This window comes from Eleutherodactylus coqui, chromosome 2, assembly GCF_035609145.1.
Source record: "Eleutherodactylus coqui strain aEleCoq1 chromosome 2, aEleCoq1.hap1, whole genome shotgun sequence".
Lineage (NCBI taxonomy): Eukaryota > Metazoa > Chordata > Amphibia > Anura > Eleutherodactylidae > Eleutherodactylus > Eleutherodactylus coqui.
In genome coordinates, this window is record NC_089838.1 from 37791596 (window position 1) to 37816516 (window position 24921).

General features: G+C 39.7%; 2 protein-coding genes across 3 annotated transcripts in view; both read right to left on the reverse strand.

Annotated features, from left to right (window-relative positions):
- The window catches only part of LOC136611234 (protocadherin gamma-C5-like), a 403514-nt gene that overhangs the window by 377887 nt on the left and 706 nt on the right, over positions 1-24921 (reverse strand). The window contains exon 1 of one of the 2 annotated variants that reach the window (XM_066590624.1): positions 15724-15889. The exons of the other annotated variant lie outside the window; for it this stretch is intronic. Coding sequence (XP_066446721.1) covers positions 15724-15858 — 135 coding nt within the window. The 5' untranslated portion in view covers positions 15859-15889. Of the gene's footprint in view, positions 1-15723; positions 15890-24921 lie in introns of those variants that run through there. 2 annotated transcript variants of the gene reach the window in all.
- LOC136613138 (protocadherin gamma-B2-like) lies at positions 15902-18141 on the reverse strand. Its single transcript, XM_066593994.1, has 2 exons — positions 15995-18141; positions 15902-15911 (listed from the first exon to the last, which is right to left on the reverse strand). Exons 1-2 carry the CDS (start codon positions 18139-18141, stop codon positions 15902-15904), a joined length of 2157 nt encoding a protein of 718 aa, XP_066450091.1.

The following is a 24921-nucleotide window of genomic DNA, read 5'->3' on the forward strand; positions in this document are numbered from 1 at the left end:
TTTTCTTCCTGGTTGGTCAACAGTGACACACTGAGTCTGATTTGGGAACTACAAGGGACTTTTCACATAAAAACAGATTTTTTTTAAATCTAAATTTTAAAGGAATCCAGAAAAAATATGCAACAATTAAAGAAATATGAAATGATGTATAAATTGAATATCAAGTAGGAAAACTCGCAAATTGGTAAGTCAGGTACCCTTTACTCATTTATTTATAAACATATTTACCTGTGATGACAAATTAAATACTCTGAGTAGGACCGCCTGCACACGATCGGGTCGGACCCTGCATGCAGAGTCTGACCCGGTGCCGGGCTGGTGACCCCTGCTACGTGTCTGGTGTCCTTTTTGCTGTGCTGCGGATGTGTCGGCTGGTGCACATGTGCAGTACAGATGACGCTGCGCCATCGCTGGGCGATGGTGCGTATCCCACGACCATTCTGCAATGGTCATTGCGGGATGGACGGCTTCCAATGATTCATTGGAAGCCGTCCGTGTGGAGCTTGTACAAAATCGCAGCATGCTGTGATTTCTTCTCTGCGAGCGAAAAATTACAATCGGTTTCCGCTCGTGGACATGAAATCGCGTATAGGCATGGCATGCTATGGGCTGGATTTGCTGCGGAATTTGGAGGCAGATGATGGCTCTGGATTTTGCAATGCTAATCCGCCCGTGTGTAGGCAGCCTCATATTAAGATGTTATATTGATATTAAAAATAAGGTATTAGTTAAGGTAAATCCCATGAATTATGCTCTTTGCCATAATACCATTACAGTTAGTCCCCTACTTGCGAACAGGTTCCGTTCCAGGAACCTGTTCGCAAGTCCGTTTGTTCGCAAGTCGAACAAATGGTTGTATGGAGCGGGATTGTGGGCGGATCCCGCTCCATACAACGTCGGGTGCCAGCTGTTCTTACAGCGGGCACCCGGCGGCAGCAGTTCCAACGAGCCGCGCCGCTTGTCGGAACTGTTAACACTTTAAATACTGCCCTGACAGCGGTATTTAAAGTGTTAACAGTTCTGACGAGCGGCACGGCTCGCCGGAACTGCTGCTGCCGGGTGCCCGCTGTAAGAAACAGCCGGCACCCGACGTTCAGGCGGCCCGTACAGCGTCCCAAGATGAGATCGCGGGACGCTGTGCGATTGTTAGGCAGCCGGGGACCTCCTGAAAGGCCCCAGGGCTGCCTATGCAGAGTGCCCATCAAGCGCACGGCTTGATAGGCGCTCTGCATAGACAGCCCTAGGGCCTTTCAGAAGGCCCCCGGCTGCCTAGCAACCGCGATCTGACCGGACAGGCTTCTATCAGGCTTGATACAAGCCTCTCCGGTCCCTGCACAGTATGATGTAATGCCATAGCATTACATCATACTGTGCAGAACAGATAGTTCGTATCTTGTGAAATTCGTAATGTCTCTCACAATCCTTCATCTCAGTTGATGGATTGCACATGTAGAATTTGTTCTCAATAGTATCATAGCTTCTGTGTATATAGAATGCAATAACAATTGGCAAATTTGTTTTAAAAGGGATCTAAAATGAAGATGACAGACCACACTGACTATACAGGGGTATGTAGTTATATTTTCATGCTGGAGAAACCTTTGGTTTTGGCTTATACTCCCAGTCATGTTACAAGGCCTGTTAAGAGGTCGGACGTTGACTTGTAGGAAAGCTATCTTCTAATAGGCGGCCCTGCGGAGGCATTGTGCCATCTCTCATATGAATACGCTTTTCACTGCAATGTGTGTAATTCATGGCAGGAATCTGCAGAAAAATCCATGACAGAAAGTGCATGCCGCGTATTTAAAACTCTTCAACATGATCTCAGATCCCCATACAGATAGAGTTACAGATTCGTCCTCTCATAATTCAATGTACTGAATCCTGAGGTGTGTGCCATGAGAGGAAAAATAAGAAAACATATATATCTGACAGATGCCTTCAATGGATGCTATCTGTGATCCACAATTTAAAGAGCCTATTGCATGAGTGAAAATTACTATGGAGAACTGACTGTTCACCTACTGCATAATAAATCCCAACTCTTGACAAGCGCCAATGGCACTAGATGATTAATCTTATTCACTTTTCCTGACAGTGGTTTTAAATAGTACCTGGCCATCTTAGCTGATCATGGCCAGGATAGTAATACCCCTATGTACATGGTGGCTGGGATGGCCAGAAGTACAAAAACAGTTGAGTGGGCTGTGCTACGCTGCTTCTATAATTCCCATAGAAGTGGATGTTAATTACACTGTTTCCATAACTAGCAAGCTGTGGAAACAACATAGTTAGTTCCCTAACGTCCCCTGTCTACGTGCGTTGTGGTATCCCACAGCGGAGCTCCGCCGCAGGAGCTGCCGCCCGGGAGCAGGAGCCGCCAACGGTTCTCCGCAGGTCAGCCTAATCTGATAGATAGGCTGACCGAGGAGAATCTGGGCAATTCGCAGCATGCCGCGAATTGCCGGCCGCGAGCGAAGAATCGCAATGATTCTCCGCTCGTGGACAGGGGGCTGGCACCTTCCATTGCAACGCTATGGAAAGCTTCAGAGGGTGTGATTCACCTGTGGACAGGCACCCTTAATCTTATTTACTCCTATGTGAGTTACAAAAGCTACATAAGGCAACATAAAACTGCCTACTTGTCTGTTCCTGAAACTACTTTTTCACTGCGGCAGAGGAATTGGGTTAATCAAAACTGTTTTTCACTGCACAACTCCTTAAAACGTAACTTTTAATGTTTATTCTAGATAAAATATGAGACGGCTCAAAAAGGCATAACCCCTCACAAATAAAATCAGGAAGAAAAAAAGCTCGTGTAATTTTTGCATTTTCATTAATATCATAATCTAATGCTTGAATGCTGTGTATTGACATCCCATGAATATTATTTTCTTGTACATAGACAACATAACTTTTTTTCTCAAAAATAGGATAATTGTCATTTACATCAGAAACAGTCAATTGGATTGTTTTGTTGGAGAATAGTTGAGGAGATCCATTATCTATAGCTTTAATTGTTATGTTATGGTATGATGTTTTTTCTCTATCAATATAAGTCATAGTCACTAATTTATAGTAATTAGTGGATGATGATAGTAGTTGAAAGGGTAACATTTCTGAGATTTCACACAACCTCTCCGTTCTGTTCACTGTCTAAATCATGAATATTAATTAAAGCTATATTTGTATCTGGTGGGCAATCTTCAGGAATTGTATCCTGTAGTGATGGGATTGTTACTTCTGGGACATTGTCATTTAAATCAGTAACATGGATTAATATTCTGCAGTGGGTTTCAAGGCCTCCGCCATCTTTGGCCTCTACAGTTATTTCATATCTTCCCTTAAACTCATAGTCTATAAGACCGATTACTGTTATTGTTCCATTTGTTGGATCAATGCTGAAAACTGAATATATAAATTGAGGAATATCACAAAATGAATACGTTATGTGTGTATTCAAGTCCTCATCTTCATCCAATGCACTCAGCTGGAGAACCATAAAACCAACAGGAGCATTTTCATCTAAGCTAATTTCAAAAGTATCTTTAGTAAATTTGGGAAAGTTATCATTCACATCATGTACATTAATTTTTATAAGAGCAGTCCCAGTATTAGGAGGTTGTCCTCCATCTGAGGCAGTTAAAATTAATTCATAAGTACTTTGCTTTTCTCTGTCAATATGTTTCTCTAAAATTAACTGGAAATTTAATTTCGTCTTTAGTTGTTTTTATTCCCAGTGAGAAGTATTCATTTTGATTAATATTATAGTCTTGCACAGAATTTGTACCAATATCAAGATTGTGAGCATGTCCCAAAGCCAGATGTACTCCAGGTAAAGCCGACTCACTAATAACCACATCAAAAGTAACTTGGCAGATTATCATTTATATCTTGAATTTCCACTTTAAATGAGTAGAAATGTAATGGGCTCTCAATTACAGCTTCAAAGCTGATTAAACAGCTTTGTTTTAGATCACAGATTCTTTCTCTATCTATTCTTTCGGCAACATACAAGTCCCCAGATTCTAAATTCACATTAAAATATTGTAATTTGCCTCTTGAGACAATATGGAATTTTCTGAATGATAATTCCTTGGCGCTAAGTCCTAGATCTTTTGCTATGTTTCCTATAGTAGTTCCTTGTTTCAATTCTTCTGGTATAGAATAGTGTAGCCGAGCATAAATGAGGTCTGACATAAAGGAAATAATGAAGAATGATACCTGCCATTTCATTGTCATTTTGCCTCCATTAACCCTTTGCAATCCAATTTTGAATTCAGGGTTTCCTAGGGGGTTTTCTATTTCCGCCATTATACAATGGCGCCATCTGCTGGTTAGAGCCAGTACTGCGGTATCGGACTTGTTGGAGAGGCCCCCGACAACAGAGCGGCTAGTAATATACAGTAAGAATACCCTGCCGAATGTCTTCCGACATCGGAGCTGCACAGGCTTCAATTAGAATGTCTTCAGACGTCAGACAGTGGATTGGAAAGGGTTAAAGTTCTTCTTGTCCATTTTAGCTGAGATATCACTGGTTCGCAGGTTCCTCTAAAAAAATCTGTTTTTGCCTTTTGGTAAAATAATCCAAGATGCCAGAGAACGAGGAAAAATCTTTTAATGTGATCTGTCCTACTGGTTTCTGCTGCTGCATGGTAGTGAAAATCAGATACTGTGCATTCTGAGCTGGAATTTGCAGGTGGATACTGGTACTTAGAGTCTATGCAAGGAACTGCAGCAATCTCTGGCACTATTGTTATGTCATAGTAGTATCATGTTTTAGAAATATTTCACTATAAAGTACTCTAATATTTTATTTAAATTAATGACATTTGCCATAAATTCAATGTCAAATGATGAGTTTAAAATTTAGTATGTTGCAAAAAATTGCAAAAATATAAATGTTAATCGACTTAATATGCATTTTTTACACTTGTAAATGGGCAAGAAGTGCTTTAAGCCTAATGTTACCCAGCTGTATTAACAAAAAGTAAATTTAAAGTTGCTTTAACATGCTAAGGCTCTCTTCCATTAGATATTCCATGATTTAAGGCTATTACCGCCAATTACCAGAGAGAGTACAAGATAGACTCCTTCGCAAGTTATATCTTATTAAATCTTACATACCCCCATAATTTAATAGATGATGTATTACAAGAATCGAAAGTTTTTGCACGGATCTCTAATTTTATACTGAAATTCTCCAAATTAGAACTTCTGAATCTAAATATTGATACCACAACATGGTCTACTATTACCAAAGTATCCCTTTTTAAAAACACCAGTAAACATATAACTTATCTAGGGACTAGAATTTCAAAAACCCTTTCAAAACGTTATGATTTAAACTTCATACCTTTATTGGAGAGGATAGTAAAAGACTTAATTCCATGGAAATCTTTACAAATCACGTGGTTTGGCAGAAAAAAATGAAGAAATATGATAATTCGTCCCAAAATTCTTTATCTGATTCAAACCTTGCCTATAAAATTCTCCCAGCTTTTCTTCTCTAGATTAAAACAACTGATAACTAAATTTGTTTGGCAAGCAAAAGGGTTCGGAGCTAAATATACAACCCTAATCAAACCAAAGAAAATGGGAGGTATTTGTCTCCCAGACTTTGAATTCTATAAAAATGCCATATATATAAATTGCATGATTGACTTAGCCAGCCCTTCAGATAGTAAACTTTGAGTGGACCTGGAACTTTTTCCCCTTAATGGCAATATCAACAAATTATTTTTACTTACCACTTTCAACAAATTGAAATTTAAGATTGATAACCCATTAATGAATTAAACCATTAGAACTTGGCACAAACGTAAAGGGGTTTTGTCATTAAAAAAAATCTATACTCACCTATTCCTCCACAGGCAGTCTCCTTACCACATCTTCTCCTTGCTGAGCTTCTCCAGTCCCCTGGGTCACGTCACCTCCAGCGAGCAGGCTTGTTATGAATCTTGCATTCCTCATATTCTTCTTCTTGCAGGCCAGTGAAGGTCATATCCCTGTGATGTAGCGTTCACTGGCTAGAAAGAAATGCTGATTTATTGCAGAGACAGCGGGCATGTCTCTTAAATAGCTTGGCACTCCCTCCTAGGCTGTGAGCTAGCGATGCAGTGTACATTGCCGGGCAGAAGGGGAATGCTTGTGAATGTACGTAACCTCATAGGAAGCAGAGAAATGAGCCAGCTGGAGGTAAACTGACTTTCCTGGGGACTGCAGAAGACAGGAGAAGATAGATGATGTGAAGATCTGGTAAGTAGACTGATAGGGAAGGAATTGGTAAGTATAGAATTTTTTTAAATGACAGAACCCCTTTAAAGAAAAAACTCAAGTTGATCCCAACAACAAGTGGATACACTCTCTTTCAGTGTTTAGCCCCAAACAAATGTACAATTCGCAAAATATCATAGGACATTTCACTAGCTTCTTAATAAATACATTAGTTATTAGATAACAAAGTAGTTTTCTCAGACCTTCTTTTTTTGAACACATTAGGTGAAACACAATTTAGTGAAGAGGAATCATAAGAGATTCAATTCTGATATGTCTTGTGGACATACTGCATGCTAATCAGGAACTCTTACTTCACAAATTAATATGGAAAGCACATCATAAGAAAGGCAAGATTTCCAAAATATACAAATATTCTCTCAAATATCCAAAAGTTTGACCCGTTCCTTTATTAAATGATGGGAACAAGATCAGAACACCATCTTTACTACAGATGAAGTCCAACATATCTTATCTAACTCACACTCACTTTCAAGCTCAATGAGATTTCAAGAATTAAATTATAAAATAATATCCAGAATCTATAAAACCCCTGAACTATTGTATAAAATAGGTTCAAATTCTTCCCTCTACTTTGGTGCTGTGCCAGGGGATTAGGCACTTATCTTCATATATGAGTTTCCTGCCGTCTCATCAAATCATATTGGAAAGATTTTTAATAGATTTTTAATTTCATACGGGGTTCCAACATTATCTTTTCTCCTAAACTTATTTTGTTAAATCTAGATCATTCAGGCACTCTGATAAATAAATCCTCTATATTTCCATTTCTTACAAATACAGCTAAAGCTCGAATCACCAGACATTGGAAAGAAAATGAAGAATTCTCAATTCTTAAATATTATAATTGCCTATGAGGAAACTACAAGCCTATGAAACAGAAACTTTGAGAATTACCAGAATATGTGGAAAATATGGCTTGGGTTCCAGAATAATTACCAGATTTCTAATCATTAATATAAACATATATAATACCCTTTCATCAATATTTTCTTACTGAGACTATTTAACACAAAATTTCCTTTTTTTGGCCTTGGTGTTTCATGGTCACAAGTCATGAATATTTGCTTTTCACCTTGGCCCTTTTCCTATTCCTGATTGTTATCCCATTTGCCTACCCTCTCTCTCTTTCCCTTTTCCAAAATTAATTTTAAAAATGTATATATATATATATATATATATATATATATATATATATATGCCCCAAATCAGCTATTGAATGAGCATATGATCAATTGTCGGCTGTTTTGGTTGCTTATGCTGCAGAAAGAAATAATTGTTAATGGCAGCACATCCCCTGTGTGAATGGAAGAATTGCTACCTACAATGATTAATGATCTCTAATACAGATAAACAATGTATAAAAATCATTTACATGAGCGCTGATCAGTACTCATTTAAAGGGCTGTGGTCTTCAAAATTAAAGGTGCCTATACATCACACCTCAAATCACTAGGTCATCATATTAGCAATCATGTGGTTGCTAATTTTTGGAAAAATGTTTCCAAAATTAAGTTGATTTATATCTCCCAAAGGTTCACTTATGCACTTCAGAAATTTACTTTCTTACTAATTCAAGCCTGAGGTGAAATATATGATGGGCCAACACTCTAGAGTGACATTATGCCTGTGATTATTATGTATAGAGAGTGTTCTCCTGTACTTACTAAAAAGTGTTCAAAAGTCATTTGTAGGCACAGACTTAAAAAAATATATATGAGAGTTGGATTCTTATATATCGCTGTGAAGTTGATTCATGCTGGAGCTGGATACAACCAATGTCCATTTGGTGAATTTTGTGGACTGGTTCATAGCTGAACATAGCCAGACAGAAAACGCTGCATGTAACTTTTTTCTGTCCATCGCAGGGAGACATCCAATATCACAGCTGATGTGCTGGATGCCATGGGCGATCCCATACCAAGCTAATACATCAGTTTTCCTCTGGCATTTCACTACAATGCCAGAAAGAAAAAAAGTCTGATGACTGAACTCGGCCTTCTTTACCCCTTCCTGACTACAATATGCCTTTTTACTGACCTCACAAATGGGCTTTAAACCTGCACATACTTCTTTTTAAGGTGGTGGCTAGGCTGACTTGTGCGCTATCAACCAGAAATGGATAAACCTCAGATCCTGGCAGTCTAAACCCATACATAATCAAGTTTAAACCCTTACAATCAAGAGCAATTGCAGCATGTAAGCAGATGACACATGGAGGGGACACTTTATGTCACCCATCACCATCTGCAGTGTGATTTCAAGGTTCCAATGGGTTCCCATGGCAGCTGTAAGCCTTAACAAAGTATCCATCTCTGCCATGTAACTCAGCCTATTAGACCTTGCCTCCCATGAAGTCTAATGGGCTGCTGTCATAGGCTAAGTAACATGTACTACTTAGGTAATGCAGTGTACTAGCCTAGTGATCAAACGATCATATCTTCAAGTTCTCTTCAGGGACTAAAAAATAGTGTCAAAAATGTTCAATAAAGTTTATATGGAAAAAAAAGCGGCAAAAAACTTACGTATTTTTTCCCACAAAAACCCATTTTAGATGTATAAAATCAAATGCAAAAAAAATGTAAAAAACAACACATATACTACTGCATTCGTAATGACTTGGACAATAAAAATATCTTGTTATTTATCTTGCATTGCGAACGTAGCAAAAATAATTTAAAAAGCAATGCCAGAATTACTATTTTTGTTTTGTTCGCCTACCAAAAACATAATAAAAAGCAATTCAAAAGTCATTTATACCTCAAAATGGTACAAATAATAACTACAACTCTTCCTGCAAAAAACAGGCCTTCACATAGCTCTGTTGCCAAAATAATAAAATTGCTATGGGTATTATAAAGCGACGAAGCAGATTCAATTGTTTTTCTTTAAAAACGTGTTTTTATTGTGGAAAAGTAATAAAAAAAACAAACATGTTTATAAACTTATATCACAGTAATTATGCTGATCTAGATAAGAAAGTTATCACGTTATGTTTACTGAATACTAAGTGCTGTAAAAACAAAACCCTAAAACAATGGTCGAATTTCTCAATATTTTTTCCACCTCCCTTTCCTCCCCTCCAAAAATTTACAATGTTACAAAAGTTATACAATGTATTATACGTACCCTAGAGTGGTGCTGTTAAAATATACAATTTGTACCCAAAAACAAGCCCTTGTATGGCTATGTCAAGGAGTTCTGGGTCTTGCAATGCAGCAATAAAAATCGTTTGCTCCTTAAGGCTGTTCAAGTGGTTAAAGGGGTTGTCCCGCGAAAGCAAGTGGGTCTATACACTTCTGTATGGCCATATTAATGCACTTTGTAATGTACATTGTGCATTAATTATGAGCCATACAGAAGTTATTCACTTACCTGCTCCGTTGCTAGCGTCCCCGTCGCCATGGTGCCGTCTAATTTCAGCGTCTAATCACCCGATTAGACGCGCTTGCGCAGTCCGGTCTTCTCCCTGGTGAATGGGGCCGCTCGTGCCGGAGAGCTGGTCCTCGTAGCTCCGCCCCGTCACGTGTGCTGATTCCAGCCAATCAGGAGGCTGGAATCAGCAATGGACCGCACAGAGCCCACGGTGCACCATGGGAGAAGACCCGCGGTGCATCGTGGGTGAAGATCCCGGTGGCCATCTTGCTAAGGTAAGAAAGAAGTCGCCGCAGAGTGGGGATTCGGGTAAGTACTAAACTGTTTTTTTTTTTAACCCATCCCTTGTGTTTGTCTCGCGCCGAACGGGGGGCCTATTGAATTAAAAAAAAAAACCGTTTCGGCGCGGGACAACCCCTTTAAGTATGTATTTTAAAAAAATTCTTTAAGGAAGTTGAAACTGGTACATAAGCTTCCTTGAAGAAATTTGTTTTGTATACATGCTTAACCCCTTAAAGCTACAGGATGTAAACTTACATCCTGGCAAAGTGTGAGTTAATGCAACAGGGCATAAACTTATATCCTGTGGATGGAGCGGGATTAGAAGTGAGCCTGTGCCACCCCGCAGCTGGCTGTTACTGATACCCCAAACATGTCACGATCCATGTACATCGCAACATGTAAAGGGTTCACAGAAGGAGCACATTCCCACTATGACATCAACAGCAATTCACGATGCAATCACGATTGGCTGATGGGTTGCCATGGCAATCGAATGCCAGACACTAGTGCCCCAGCCTCCCACGACATAGGATCGCTATTGTTAGCGATAAGGCATTGCAGTACAGAAGTACTGCAATGCGCGATGATAGCAATCATAGCTCTTATGGAGGAGACTAGACATCTTTTTAGAGCACTATGACATTACAGGGTAAAGATATTAAATAACCAGAAGATTTGTTGATCCGAGTATCTTCCAACTGCCGGTCTTGGAGTCAGGTAGAAACTTTTCAAATGTTGATCCAGCTAATTGGCTCCTGCCTCATTGTTGTTTTTTTTTGCCTTCCTCTGGATAAACAAGGGGGTGGCGGTGGAAATAGGCTGAACTTGATGGACATTTGTCTTTTTTCAGCCTAACATACTATGTTACTATGTGTTTTCTGTCCCTGTCCTACAAAAAAAATTAATAAGAGTTTTACAGTACATTATATGTACCCACGAATAGTACCAATAAAGTCTACAGTTCACCATGTAAAAAACAAGTCCTCATACGGATATGTTGATGGAAAAATAAAAAGTTATAGCTTTTGAAAGTGAAGATGAAAATCCCCCCAAAATTATTGTGCCCTTATGGTCAAAACAGGCTATGTCTTTGAGGTGGTAAAATCAGACTGTAATTGAAACCAGAGCTCAAGACCCACATGGAATGGTCGCAAACACCTCTTCACTACTCTGTGCTTAAAGGGAATGTGTTTCCATATTTTGCAGTCCTATCTGATTTTGACAGTCATGCTGATACATGTCTGCTATATGTACCTGTTTAGTAGCATGGGAGAAACTTGCATTTTATTACCGTAGTAGCAGCCACACAGATGACTATACATTGATATTCATGAGCTGCAGGCTAGCCACATCATCACGCCATGCAGCCACTGATTGATAGCTGTCTGTGTATTACTGTGCATATAGCTGTCTGCCTATTAATGGTAAAAAGTTGTTAATCATTGGCTAGAAAGCGGGGTATGCATGGCTAGCCTGCGACTGATGAATATTGAAGGATAGTCCTCTGTGTACCTGCTACTAATAAAATGCATGTTTCTCCCAAACTACTGCACAGTTGTATACAGCAAACATATCACTGTTATCAGCATGATACTATCTTATGTTGCCATGAGAGAGGGGTACAAAAAGATGGTGACAGAATCCCTTTAACTGGATGCCATTTCAGGCCTCAGTCACACAGGCATTTTGATGCACAAATTTTTGAAAATATCAGTTATGCGTTCAAAAATTTGCGTGACCAAAGCGGGCGTCACGGGGGAAAAACGCTAGCAGCATTTATCCGCTCAAAAAGAGCGCTGCCCGCTATCCCCTGATGCGGCTGTGACAGCTGCAGTAGGGGATTCCTTGGATGTAAAACCCCTGGATGCTGTCATATCCAGGGGTTTCCCCTGTGGTCAATGGGCAGCTGCGGCGGCCCCATTGACATACAGAGAACATCGTGATCCTCTGCTACAGCTGTGACAGCTGTGGCAGAGGATTTCTTCATCTCAGCGGGGAGTCCCATTGTCACTGGACACTGTGACAGCATAAAAATCAATCCAAAAATTTGAAAAAATTTGGCAGATGGTAGCAATGTTCTCCCATTGAACTCAATGGAGCCGGCAATACAGCCATTTAAAGCAATGGGCTGTCGGGGCCCAGCCTCATCCAGCCGGCTCTTCTCCTGCACTGCTCTGAGGATTTTTCAGCAGGCGGGGATTTGGCTGAGCACTTTGACCAACCAGAGGCAGCTCTCAGTTATTGAATGAGAGCTGAAAGCTGCCTCTGATTGGTCCATGCGCTCAGCCAATCAGAGGCAGCCCTTTCTGCAGGCGGGGATTTTGAATCCCCTGCTGCTGAATACTCCTCAGAGCAGTGCAGGAGAAGAGCCGGCTGGATGCGGCTGACCCTGGCAGCTGCAGAGAGGTGAGTATACATTTCTTTTTTTTTATACATTTTTGTATTGATTTTCAGGGAAGGGCTTATATTTTAAACCCTTCCCCAAAAATCACTGCTGCCCATTGCTTTAAATGGCTGTATTGCCGGCTCCATTGAGTTCAATGGGAGAACATTGCTACCATCTGCCATAGCTGTGACAGCTATGGCATACAATTGCGATCTTCACTATATGTTCTCAATGGGGTTGGTGCTGGTTTGCCGCAGAATGCAGCGAACCGGTGACCTATAATTTTCGCCGCATACGTTTGTGTGCATGTAAAATTCGCACATGTGCCCGTTCCCATTGAAAACGATTGGTTCTATTTAGATGCGGCTGGAAAATGACAGACGCACGTACAAACACCCGTGTGACTGAGGCCTCAACTGGCCAACTGGAACACATTTTTACTTTGTACCTATTGTGTCCTCCATTTAACCCCTACAAAATTGTTAACTGATGTTATGTTTTTCTAAGTGCTTGTCATTTTAACTGCTTGTTGATCACCTCATTTTACAGCACTGTACTGCATGCTGATGTTATAGAAGCAAAAGTTGTCAATTATTATTATTAAACTCTGGTTAGTCTTATGAACAGCTCACAACATGTACTGTCTATTCCTGTTTAGTTATTTATTGAGACAAAAAATTATTATTATTGCTAATAAATATGTTGCTAGATTAATCCTAACTTCAGATATCATCATTGATATTCACAATGAAATTGTACTGTACCATAATAGAGGTCATGATAGTGGAAAAAATGATTTCATAGGCGTATTCCCACAACAGAAATCAAACCAAATTGAACACATACTGTAAAACAATAAACATTTGAAATAATAACCATTCAACAAAAAGTAATTATCTCCCCAAACATCCCATGTAATGCGTTTGCTTCTACCTGGTTGCACTTAGGCCTCTTTCACATGTCCAAAAGCGTTTTATGTGCGCCTGCCGATGCTGTAACAATGTGTGAACGGGCGCACAAATTTAACGTTTGTGCACCCGTTCAGAAGGCACGGGCCCCGGCGCATATACGCCGCAATGCTGTTTCCTTACCTTACCTTCCCCTCACCGGATCACCTCCTCTGTTTGCAATGGGAGTGGGCAGGACCCGAGTGGAGCTAAGCACCTGTCCCCTCCCCGCCCTTTGTCCCCAACCAGCAATGGGAGGCGGTAGAGCTTTGCTCCATCCCCACCCCACTCCCTCACATTGCAAACAGCCGGAGGGGAGGAGAGGGGAGGAGAGAAGAGGAGAAAAGAGGGAGGGAGTTTAGCAGTCACACTGCTAAACTCCCTCCTACCTCCCTTTTCCAGTCGCGGTCATTGGCTCCCATAGGAGCCCATGTAGCGGCCGACATACTCCGGACGGAAAGACAGTTCCAAAACTATCTTTTCGGCACGGAGTGAAAATGCCCCGTGCTATATAGGTGCTATAATCTACAGCCCATGCTGCAAAAACAAGGCCTCACACTGCCTAATTGATGCAAAAATATAAAACATATAGGTCTCAGAATATGGCGAGAGAAAGTATTTTCTAAAAAAAGGTTTTTATTTTTTAATAGTTGTAAACCATAAAAAAATTCCTTTGTCCTTTTTACTGCACTTACAACGCTATAAAAACAACCCCCAAAAAACAATGTCTCCTTCATTATGTTTTTTTTTACATTTCAGATGCTTGAAAAGTTATAAGGACTGCAGCCATTAAGGGAAGGTGGGGGGGCCCGAAGATGAACTTTTGCACCCTAGCCCATAGGCCTTTAGCTACACCCCTGCATTGAAATCAAGGAGTTGTTTTGCTCGATACGGTTTGCACAAGCGATTTTGCGTGTGAGGGAGTCCTTAAGACACAGTTATAGAAAACTAAAATATTGTTGCTTCAAATAAACAAAGAAAAAACAAATTATTCAATGAAAAAAGAAGCATTCAGTTCAAAAATTCACTTTAGTAGTTTACTCGTTCTTCTCTTCTATTTATTTTTGAGAGATTTATTCTTGGGGGCCCGCAGTAGAATCTGAACCTGCCCGCAGACGAGGACACTGTGGGCGTTCTGCTTACCCATCCGGGTCTTTATTTTCTTCACTGCAAATGTGTGTGGAAGCACCAGCTGACACGCCGCCGCACATTCGCAGTGGAGTTTTTGATTTTTTAAACTCCTGCTTTCCCGCGGAATCTGCCACCCGTCCACAATTCAATTGCACACAGGCTGCAGATCGGATGGCTTCCATTGCCTTCAATGGAAGCCGTCTGAGCAGGATCTGCACTGAAATGGAGCATGCTGCAATTTGTTTTCTGGACCAAAAGGTTTGCAAATCAAATTTGCATGCTTTATTTATTTTGCGGACGCCCATGCTTCCCTAAGGGCGGCTTGATTTGGGGATCTTCCAAGTGGGAGCCCCACGCGGATTCTGCAAATCAATCTCGCCTGTAGATATTGGGCCATATGATTACAGAAATCAAAAGTGTACACCAATGAGCTACTGTAAGAACAATTAATGGATCAAGAATTAATGCTCTGACCACCTTTGAGTTCAATACTGTGGACTAAAGTATATTCATTGTTAAAATACTCAGTCAAGACCTGTCAGAGATCTGCCAATGGATATCAAACTGCAGGCTGCCTGAGGTATTACTAGAGACCATACACATTAGGTAAATGTCTACCAAACCCACCAAAATCTTGGTGGAACTGGCAGATGACCTAATGTTTATGGCAGTATCAGGTTGATGAAGGATTAGACAGACATATTAGATTTTAACATGCCTTATCTTTTGTTCTCATGGGAGATAGGCAACCAGTGGAGGTGTTTGGCAGCAGCTGAGTCCCTTCTTCCTATTGAGAATACATTCATGCTCAGCTGAGCATCCCGTACATGTGCATTATGGTGCCAGGAAGAATATAGTAGCTGTTAGTCAATGTATAAACCAATTACAGCATGTTCTTTGCTAGACTACCATACACAATTATTATAATAATGGTGCAATGTAATGTTTGTAAATAGTGAGGCATATATAGATATTTACATGATACCAAGTCCTCCAGAGAGGGAGCTACATTTTTGTAGCAGCTCTCTGCTGTAGATAATAGAGAATGTCCCAAGCAGGGAAACCCTTAAACAGAGGCCTAACTTGAATCTTCTAGGTCTCAATGCAAAATCTGTACCAAGGCTTCCAACTATAATGCTTCTTTATAGTTCTGATCTCCTCATATGGAAGGGACTGTATGGACATTATTGGTTTAAACTAGCAGTTGTCCTTTTGTTACACACAATTCTTGTTTTTACTATTCTTGTAGTTTATCTCCTATATCTATTATAATGGTACCTATATTCAGTTGGCTATGTCACTTACCTGTGGGACAGTATTTTCTGATGGCCTGTCTGGTGGATCATTTTCAATAGTTAAATTCTCAGCGTCTATGAGATTCTCTATAGGGACGTTCTGCACTGGATTCAGATAAGCGATTTCATTCTGCTTTGAGTCCATAGTCACACACACATCATATGAGAATGGGAAAGGTAAACTTGTATCACTGATCTCTGAAGGACATCCCAGGGTGAACTGAGGATACACATTGTGACTAAAAGCTCCAAATGATGTTGGAGTATTTGCTTTTCTGAACTTTGAAATCACTATAATCACTACAGTTATGATGAACAAGAGAGAGATCAGAGCGATGGAAACTACAAGGTAGAATGTTGTATTAGAGGTTAAATCTGAATTAATGGAGTGATGCTTTATCTCTGGAACAACCTGTTGAAAATTCTCTGCCACAACTAAGCTCAATGTAACTGTAGACGACAGAGATGGGACTCCATTATCTTTGACGACGACCACAACTTTTTGTCTTAAAGAATCCATGTCTGGAAGATCTCTGTTGATTCGGATTTCACCACTATATTGGCCAATAGTAAAAAATGATGGTTCTTGAACTTGTAGTAAGTGATAGGAGAGCCAGGCGTTGTGTCCAGAGTCAGCGTCCACTGCAATCACTTTGGTGACTAGATAACCTTTCTCAGCAGAGTGAGGAATAAACTCAAATAATGCCGATCCCTCAGTGTCTGGTGATGGGTAGAGGATCTTAGGGGCATTATCATTCTTATCAATGATACATATCCTCACTGTGACATTACTGCTTAGAGGAGGAGATCCACTGTCTTTAGCCATCACCTGGAACTGGAATTCCCGCAACTGTTCATAGTCAAATGACCTCTGGGCATAGAGAACTCCAGTCATTGAGTTGATGGAAACAAATGATGACACTGGAATATCATCTATGTTATTATTGAGAACAGAGTATGTAATTCTTGCATTTTCATTAACATCACAATCTGATGCATGAATATTATGTATTGAAGTCCCTTGTAGATTATTTTCTTGTATATTGACAATATAATTTCTCATCTCAAAAGTAGGTGGATTGTCATTGACATCAGAAATATTCAATTGAACTGTTTTATTGGTGGATAGATGAGGAGTTCCATTATCCATCGCTGTAATAGTTATATTATAATGGGACACTTCCTCTCTATCAACAAAAGTTGTAGTTACCAATTTATAATAATTTCCAGGGGATGATATTAACTGAAATGGTACATTTTCAGGAAGTTCACACGTAACCTCGCCATTTACATTGCTATCTAAGTCATAGACATTGATAAGTGCTATAATTGTACCTGGGGAAGAATCCTCGGGAATCGTTGCTGATAGAGATGTGATAGTGATTTGGGGTGCGTTGTCATTGATATCAGTTACATCAATATAGATCTTACAGTGAGCAGCAAGGTTACCACCATCTTTAGCTTCGACATTCAACTCATATCTTTCCGCGATCTCATAGTCAATATTTCCAATCACAGTAATACTTCCATTCACTGGATCTAAACTAAAGACTGTGTAGATATTTTCAGGAACATCCCCAAATAAATATCTTATCTGTCCATTCAAGCCTTCATCTTCATCTATTGCATTAAGCTGGAGAACCAGAAAACCAATGGGAACATTTTCATTTATGCTTGTTTCATATATGTCTTTATGAAATTTCGGGAAATTATCGTTGACATCTTGAACAGCAATCTTTATGAGGGAAGTTCCAGTTTTTGGAGGCACCCCACCATCTGAAGCAGTTAGAATTAAGTCATATATGCTTTGCTTTTCTCTATCTAGAGGTCTTTCTAAAATGAGTTCAGGGTGTTTAATCCCATCTTTGGTAGTTTTTATTCCCAGTGAGAAGTATTCGTTTTCATTAATCTTATAGTCCTGCACAGAATTAATTCCAATATCAGGATCCTGTGCAAGTACCAAAGGCAGATGTACTCCAGGTGAAGCCGACTCACTAACTGCAGTGTCGAAAATGCTTTTCGAAAAATTTGGAGGATTATCATTAACATCCTCAATTTCTACTTTAATTGTATATAAATGTAAAGGGTTTTCAATCACAGCTTCAAAGCTGATAAGACAGTTTGGTTTTGCCCCACAGAGGCTTTCTCTGTCTATTTTTTCTGCAACATACAATTCTCCATTTTCTAAGTTAATATTAAAGTACTGAATGTTTCCTCTGGAAAAAATATGGAAATTTCTTAACTGCAATTCCTTTGTCTTCAATCCCAGATCCTTTGCTATGTTTCCTATTGTAGATCCTTGCTTTAATTCCTCAGGTATTGAGTAGTGAAGCTGAGCACTGGTATGTCCAGATATAAGAAAAAGAAGAAAAACTGCTACTTGCCATTTTATGGTCCTTTGTCTGGAATGGTCAATCTTCTTATCCATTTCTGATTTTTAAGATCTTTTAATAAATCCACAAAGGCAAAAATAAATAATCCAAATCCAAAATTGTAAATTTGTATCAGTAGAATAAACTCAGCTGCAGGAGGATGAATAGAAATCCTATATTGTCCCTTGTCTGGCAGATTTTTGCTATGAAACTGTGGCAGGCATGGACAGCCTTAAGAGCTTATTTCTAATACACAGTCAAACAGTGGCACTTAGAGTCTACCTAAGGAACTGCAGCAACATGATTTCTAGTTCAGTCTTTAAACAAGTGCAAACAAGTATACAGTTTCCATAATATAAAAAGAAAATTGTATTTGTAAAGAAAATCTTACTAAAATCTACTTTTCATAATTCTGTTTCATTTGCCTTAGCTATATAATAGACTGATATAAAGCTTTCTTCCAATAGATCTCAGTGGTATTCTCTAGAAATATATATATATATATATATTTTTTACTTTTCATAATGTAGTTTCAAAAACTTCATATAAAGTATATGTGCAATATATTAAGATGTACTGTTTGTAGTATCCATGACACTTCAACCTAACATGATGAAAGTCTGTCAAAATTTCTCCCCAGTCTAAATTTTAGTCTGATTAAACGTACAATACTATATTTTATTGTGGAGCCAGTCCCTAAAGCCAGTCCCTAAAATCAGTATTTTTCATCAGTATTTTGTAAGCCAAACCCAGGAGTGTAACGTACAGAGAGACAGTATAATGGAAAGATTTGCGTTACTTCCATATTTTAGAGCCGCTTCTGGTTTTGGCCTGACATACTGATGAAAAATACTGACCTGTCAATAAGGCCTCAAGCTCTAGAAGAGGTCAACATGTAATGTAAGGGTTAATTACTGCTGAGATGATTCACAAATACCCTGGGTGCAAAATATTTAGCAGTGTTTAAAACTCAATTAGGGCAAAGGGCAGGCCTCTGGTAGTCTCAAGCCTCCCAAGTGTGACATCATTGGGGCAATTAGAAACCTCATGCAAGTAATACATGAAAAGTACAACATGTTTAAATAATTGTTGCAAAGTTAAATACTGATAATTTATAATTAAGCCTACTAACAATCTTGATTGTGCATTAGAATAATTTTAAAAGTTCTTGGCTTTTTTAGATTTGCTCCATTGAAAAAAAATATGTACAGTATTTCCGACTCCAAGATCAAATGGCTATTTACAAATTGGTCAGACTTGGGTTACTTTACAGAAGGGTTTTTGTAAAGCAAATATACAAAGCATTTTAAGATGTGACGTTTCATTTACTTTGTGACATTTCAGTTTTTATTGACCAGATAATGCTTATGGTTGTATATTGCTTTGAAAAAAAAGAACATTTGAAGGAAATGTTCAAAAACTTCAGTTAGTCATAATTCATGTTATTTTTTTGTAAATATATAACTATAGGGTGATGCATACACACATTTTACTAAATGCAAACAAAAAACACTAAAAAAGCAACAAGTATTATAAATGTGCCCAACTTATTTTTTGCTGAATTTCAATCATGAAGTAGTCAATTAAAGGGTCAATTAGTGACAGTGGGGTGAACTATTTATTAAAAAATAATAATAATAATACTCACCTATATGTTGACACAGTGCTCCTCCACTGCTGATCCCATCTTTTGGCCAGTTTGTTTACTTTGACTGCAGCTGTCACATGGTTGTTTATCCATGTAATACCTACAGCCAATAGGAGCCTTCAGCATGGAGTGTTATCAGTGATATTCCGTAAACAGACTTGGGTTTCCATATTAGAAGCCCATGTGACCTGTTAACGGGGTGTCATTGGAGCCAGAAGACCCAGTGACATCACATAACAATTACTTTTTGGTAGAAGGTTTCCTAATGATACTTTGATCACAGAATGTCTTACTGCTAAGACTCTCTTCACATCTGGGACAAAATCATCATCAGCTGTGCTATGTTGCCCAGTAAAATACTAGGTGGCATGACAGAAGCTTGATGAACCACATTACTGCCAACCCGCCACATCCTTCATTTGTTGATCTGCTACTATGAAGGCAAGTGTGGACAGAACCTAAGACCTATATTACTGACAACATTCAATTGTGTTCTGGATTCCAACAGCAAGTATTCAGTTTACCTACAGTGCTTCCCCCATAACATAGGAGAAATAAAGTATGACACAATGCCCATTGCAATTACTGCACTGTCTGTGTAATGCATTGGTACACTAGTTTAGCAGGTTCTTCAGGGCAAGAGAGACTCTCTGGATCATTGATTAGGGTCCTAATCAGTGGACCCGAATCTCAACTCAGTAATCCATAGCATTTAAAAATAGTTTTTCTAAAACCCAACACCATTTTATATGCAAAATATATGTATTCATTTAGCCTTTGTAAGTTACCTCATCATTCACAAATTTCTCTACTAGCATTGACATCAACTAAGGCCAATTTTGAGTAAAGCTGTTTTTTTAGCAAAAATTTTATCTCTGGTTACATTGGTTGCCTCCAATAACACCGGTGTGTGCCGGCCCACGTGACCTTGCTGCTGAGTCTATGTGATCTCCTGCTTGGCGTCTCCTCCTCCTCCTGCTGCTAATGCAATCAACCCTTCTCCATCATCAGCGACAGGTAATACACTAGTACAGTACAGTACTGTACAATTGCACCCCATTGTAACAACACAGAGAACACAGTGATAACGTTGAGGACAGATAATGATGTCACCCGCAGTCCTATGTAACACCACAAAGAACATAGGGTTAACGCTGAGGACAGAAGATATACTGTACTACAGCAGATGTTACCTGCAGTCCTATATAACACCACAGAGAACACAATGATAACGCTCAGGACAGATGATGTAGTAGATGTGACCTGCAGTCCTATGTAACAGCACAGATAACACACAGTAACATGTTCAATAGCATGTTAGATGTTCATTTATTCTTTAGAGTAGTCTTTCATATTCATTTATTATTGTTATTGTTTTTGGTATTAAATATCATATTCATCCTCCATTAAATGTCATTTGTTGTGTTTTTTTGGGATATGTAGAATGAATTAATTAGATATACATTGATTTCTATGGAAATAATTACCTCGAGTAGCAACAGTTTCAAGTAAAGCCGGTTGCTTTTGGATAGAATACCAACGTCAGTAGAGGTTTTACTATTTCATTTAGCCATAGCTAGTCACAATGCAATTCTGAATCAAATGGTAGGGACATTCATTAAAAAAACAAATAGGTCACCCTTATTTCTTCATAGATTAAAAGTTCTTACTTTCTTAGGTGTCTTCTCTAAAGTTATTCTAGATTAACCCCTTAGTGACGGCCCTATCGTAAAACTACGTCCTGCTGTTGCAGGACGTGTATGGAGGGAGGTAGCGCCGCTATCTCCCTCCATACAGCGCGGGCATCAGCTGTTTATTATAGCTGATACCCGCGGGCAATAGCTGCGCTCGACCGTTCGGCCGATCGCGGCTATTAACCCTTTAAATGCCGCTGTCAATTCTGACAGCGGCATTTAAATCCCCCGAGCGCTGTTCGGGGTCCCGCACGGCCCCCCACGGTGAGATTGGGGGAGCCATGCAGGTGTCATGGCAGCTGGGGGCCTAATGAATGGCCCCAGTGCTGCCTTAGCAGACTGCCTATCAAGCCATCCACACAGGGTGGCTTGAAAGACTGCCTGTAAAAAAGCAGTATGACGTAATGCTATAGCATTATGTCATACTGCAGGAGCGATCAAAGTATCGCATGTTAAAGTCCCCCAGGGGGACTTCAAAGTAATGTAAAAAAAATAATCAATAAAGTTTTTTTAATTGTTAAAAAAAAAAAAGTTATAAAAGTTTAAATCACCCCCCTTTTGCCGTATCCATTATTAAAAAATCAAAATCATAAAATAAAAATATGTATTTGATATCGCCACGTCCGTAAAAGTCCGATATACCAAAGTAGTGCATTATTTTTCCCGCATGGTGAACGTCGTCTGAAAAAAAAAATAAAGAACGCCAGAAATACACTTTTTTAGTTACCCTGTCTCCCAGAAAAAACGCAATAAAAAGCGATCAAAACGTCATATGTATTCCAAAAACTACAGGACATCCCACAAAAAATGAGCCCTTGCTCAACTACGTCGACGAAAAAATAAAAAAGTTATTGCGCGCACAAAATGACGGCAGAAAATACTTGAAAAAAATTAAATATCTTAAAAAAAAAAATAAAAGTACTACAGCAGAAAAAATACTATACAAGTTTGGTATCATAGTAATCGTACTGACTAGAGATGAGCGAACGTGTTCGGCTCCGCCCCTTTTCGCCCGAGCACCGAACTTTGCGAGCAATTCCGTGCTCGGGCGAAAAAAGTTCGGGGGTCGCCGTGGCAGCGCGGGGGGGTGCGGCGGGGAGTGGGGGGGAGAGGGAGAGAGAGAGGGCTCCCCCCTGTTCCCCGCTGCTGCCGCCCGCGCCGCCGCGCCTCTCCCCGCCCCCCGGCGCCGGCCGAATCTTTACGCGCGGACACTGAAGTCCTCGGTAAAGCCGGTGTCTGGGTGCGTAAGTGTTCGTTTAGAACACGTTCGCTCATCTCTAGTACTGACCCATAGAATACAAATATCAGGTTGTTTTTGTTGCAATATGTGTGCTGTAGAAACAGGACGCACCGAAAGATGGTGGAATGTCATTTTTTTTCCATTTCTCTCCGCTAAGAATTTTTAAAATGTTTTTCAGTAAATTATATGGTACAATAAATAGTGCCATTGAAAAATACAACTCATCCCGCAAAAAACAAGCCCTCATACAGCGACGTCGATGGATAAATTAAGGAGCTACGATTTTTTAAAAGGGAGTAGGAAAAAACAAAAATGGAAAAAAGCAAAAAAGGTCCGTCACTAAGGGGTTAATAAATCAAATGCTCCACTTTTCAGTACAAATTAAAAAGTCAACCATGTGGCTATGATGGTAGCAAATTTATAATCTAATGTTTAACACACTATTTAACAAAAGCTTTAGTCATTTAACAAGTCTGTTACTTGGATACATTGCTTGATTAATGCCGTAACTCATTTTATATGCCCATATTTAAGACTCACAGAATTAAATAAATCATACAAACTAAATAAATAAGGAGTAGAAATGGAACAGGGGACAGAGACTGAGGTCATAATAGGTAGCATAAAACTAAGCATAAATTAATTATACAACCCAGCGTAACTAAAGGCTCAGGGGCCCTGATGCAAAACGTGAGCTGCCCCCCCCCCCCCTCCTATCTGTACATTTACCCATACCTAAACCATGCTGCACAGAGACATAACTTGAAGCTTCTGGGCCCCAATGCAAAACCTGTAACAGGGCCCCCAACTATAATGCTTTATTCATAGTACTGGGCTCCCTATATGGAGAAGAGAGGCCTTATGGGCCCCCTAAGGCTCCTGGGCCAGGGTGCAACCGAATCCCCTGCACCCTCTATAGTTACACCCCTGATAAAACCCTACCCAACTGTTCACTGGGGAAGGTGAAGGCAAACCACCCCGCAAAAACAGTCTGCTAAGAAAGCGTCACAATGTGACATCATCATAGGAGTCGGTCATGACACCTGGGGACTTTACCTTACCCAACTATTATTTTCTGATGTAGGATGATGATGATAATTCCAAATGCAATACGGTAATAGAAATCCTAACATCTAATCTTAAATATTATTATTATGACATGCTTCATTATTCTAAACAGCAAAAAAGCAGATGCAGGCCTAGAAAGAGGGGCCCAAAATGATCATGCTTTTAATATCATATTTGTAAGTATTTTACTGTAACTATTTCTTAGTAGTTTTATCACTTTTGTTATTTATGGTTATACATATTTGTCCTTTCCTTCCTGTAAATCTTCCTAAAGACTCCAATTTCTGATTACAACAATTCAAACCATTATTGCAATATGCTAAAAAAATGATAGGCCAGCACTCACAATCATTGAGTGGCCACAGATGGGAACATATAGCATATACATCTCCTGATAGATGACAGAGTATTCCAAAATCATGTTTTTTCAAAGCTGATCACCTCGAGCCACATATCTCAGGTTATGTCAAATCAAGAAGATAGATAAAGAAGGATACGTCTGCATATTGGCAAAAAGTGGCCAACAAGATGGTCTATTGACTTCACCAGTATGAAAGAAAAGGATCCATTGGCTTCAATGATATCATCAGCACTTCTAATGGTTTAGCCTGGGTTCCCACAGGGCGGATTTGCCGCGGTTTTGCCGCGCGGAACTTTGCCCACGGCCGCTAATCTTGGGATTAGCCAGCCATGTGGACGAGATTTCTCAGAGATCTCGTCCACACGGGACGGCCAATCCGCTGCGGTAAGTCCGGCTGAAACCGCGGCTGCGGCTGCCGCGGTTTCAAAAGATGCAGCATGTCTATTTGTTGTTTACTTCCGTTGCGGCCACTCTCTCCTCTATGGGAGCATCGGCAGCAACGGAAAAGCAAGCGGCTGGGCCGCTTCAAAGCCGCCACAGCTTTTTCCGCGGCGCTTCTCCCGGCGGAAATCTCGCGGTTTTTGCTGCAGCTAATCCGTGGGATTTCCGGCGGGAATGCGCCCCGTGTGAACCCAACCTTAGATTTTCTCTGAACTACTGTTTTCAGTTCTTGAACAGATGATATCCACATTTGTACTAACAACATTCTTACATCGTATGTGCAAATTATGCTTGATTTACTCTTATACTATAAAACATTCATAGAAGGTCAGGGGTATATAGTGATGTAAACTATATGATGATTTTCAGGACATAGAAGATTAA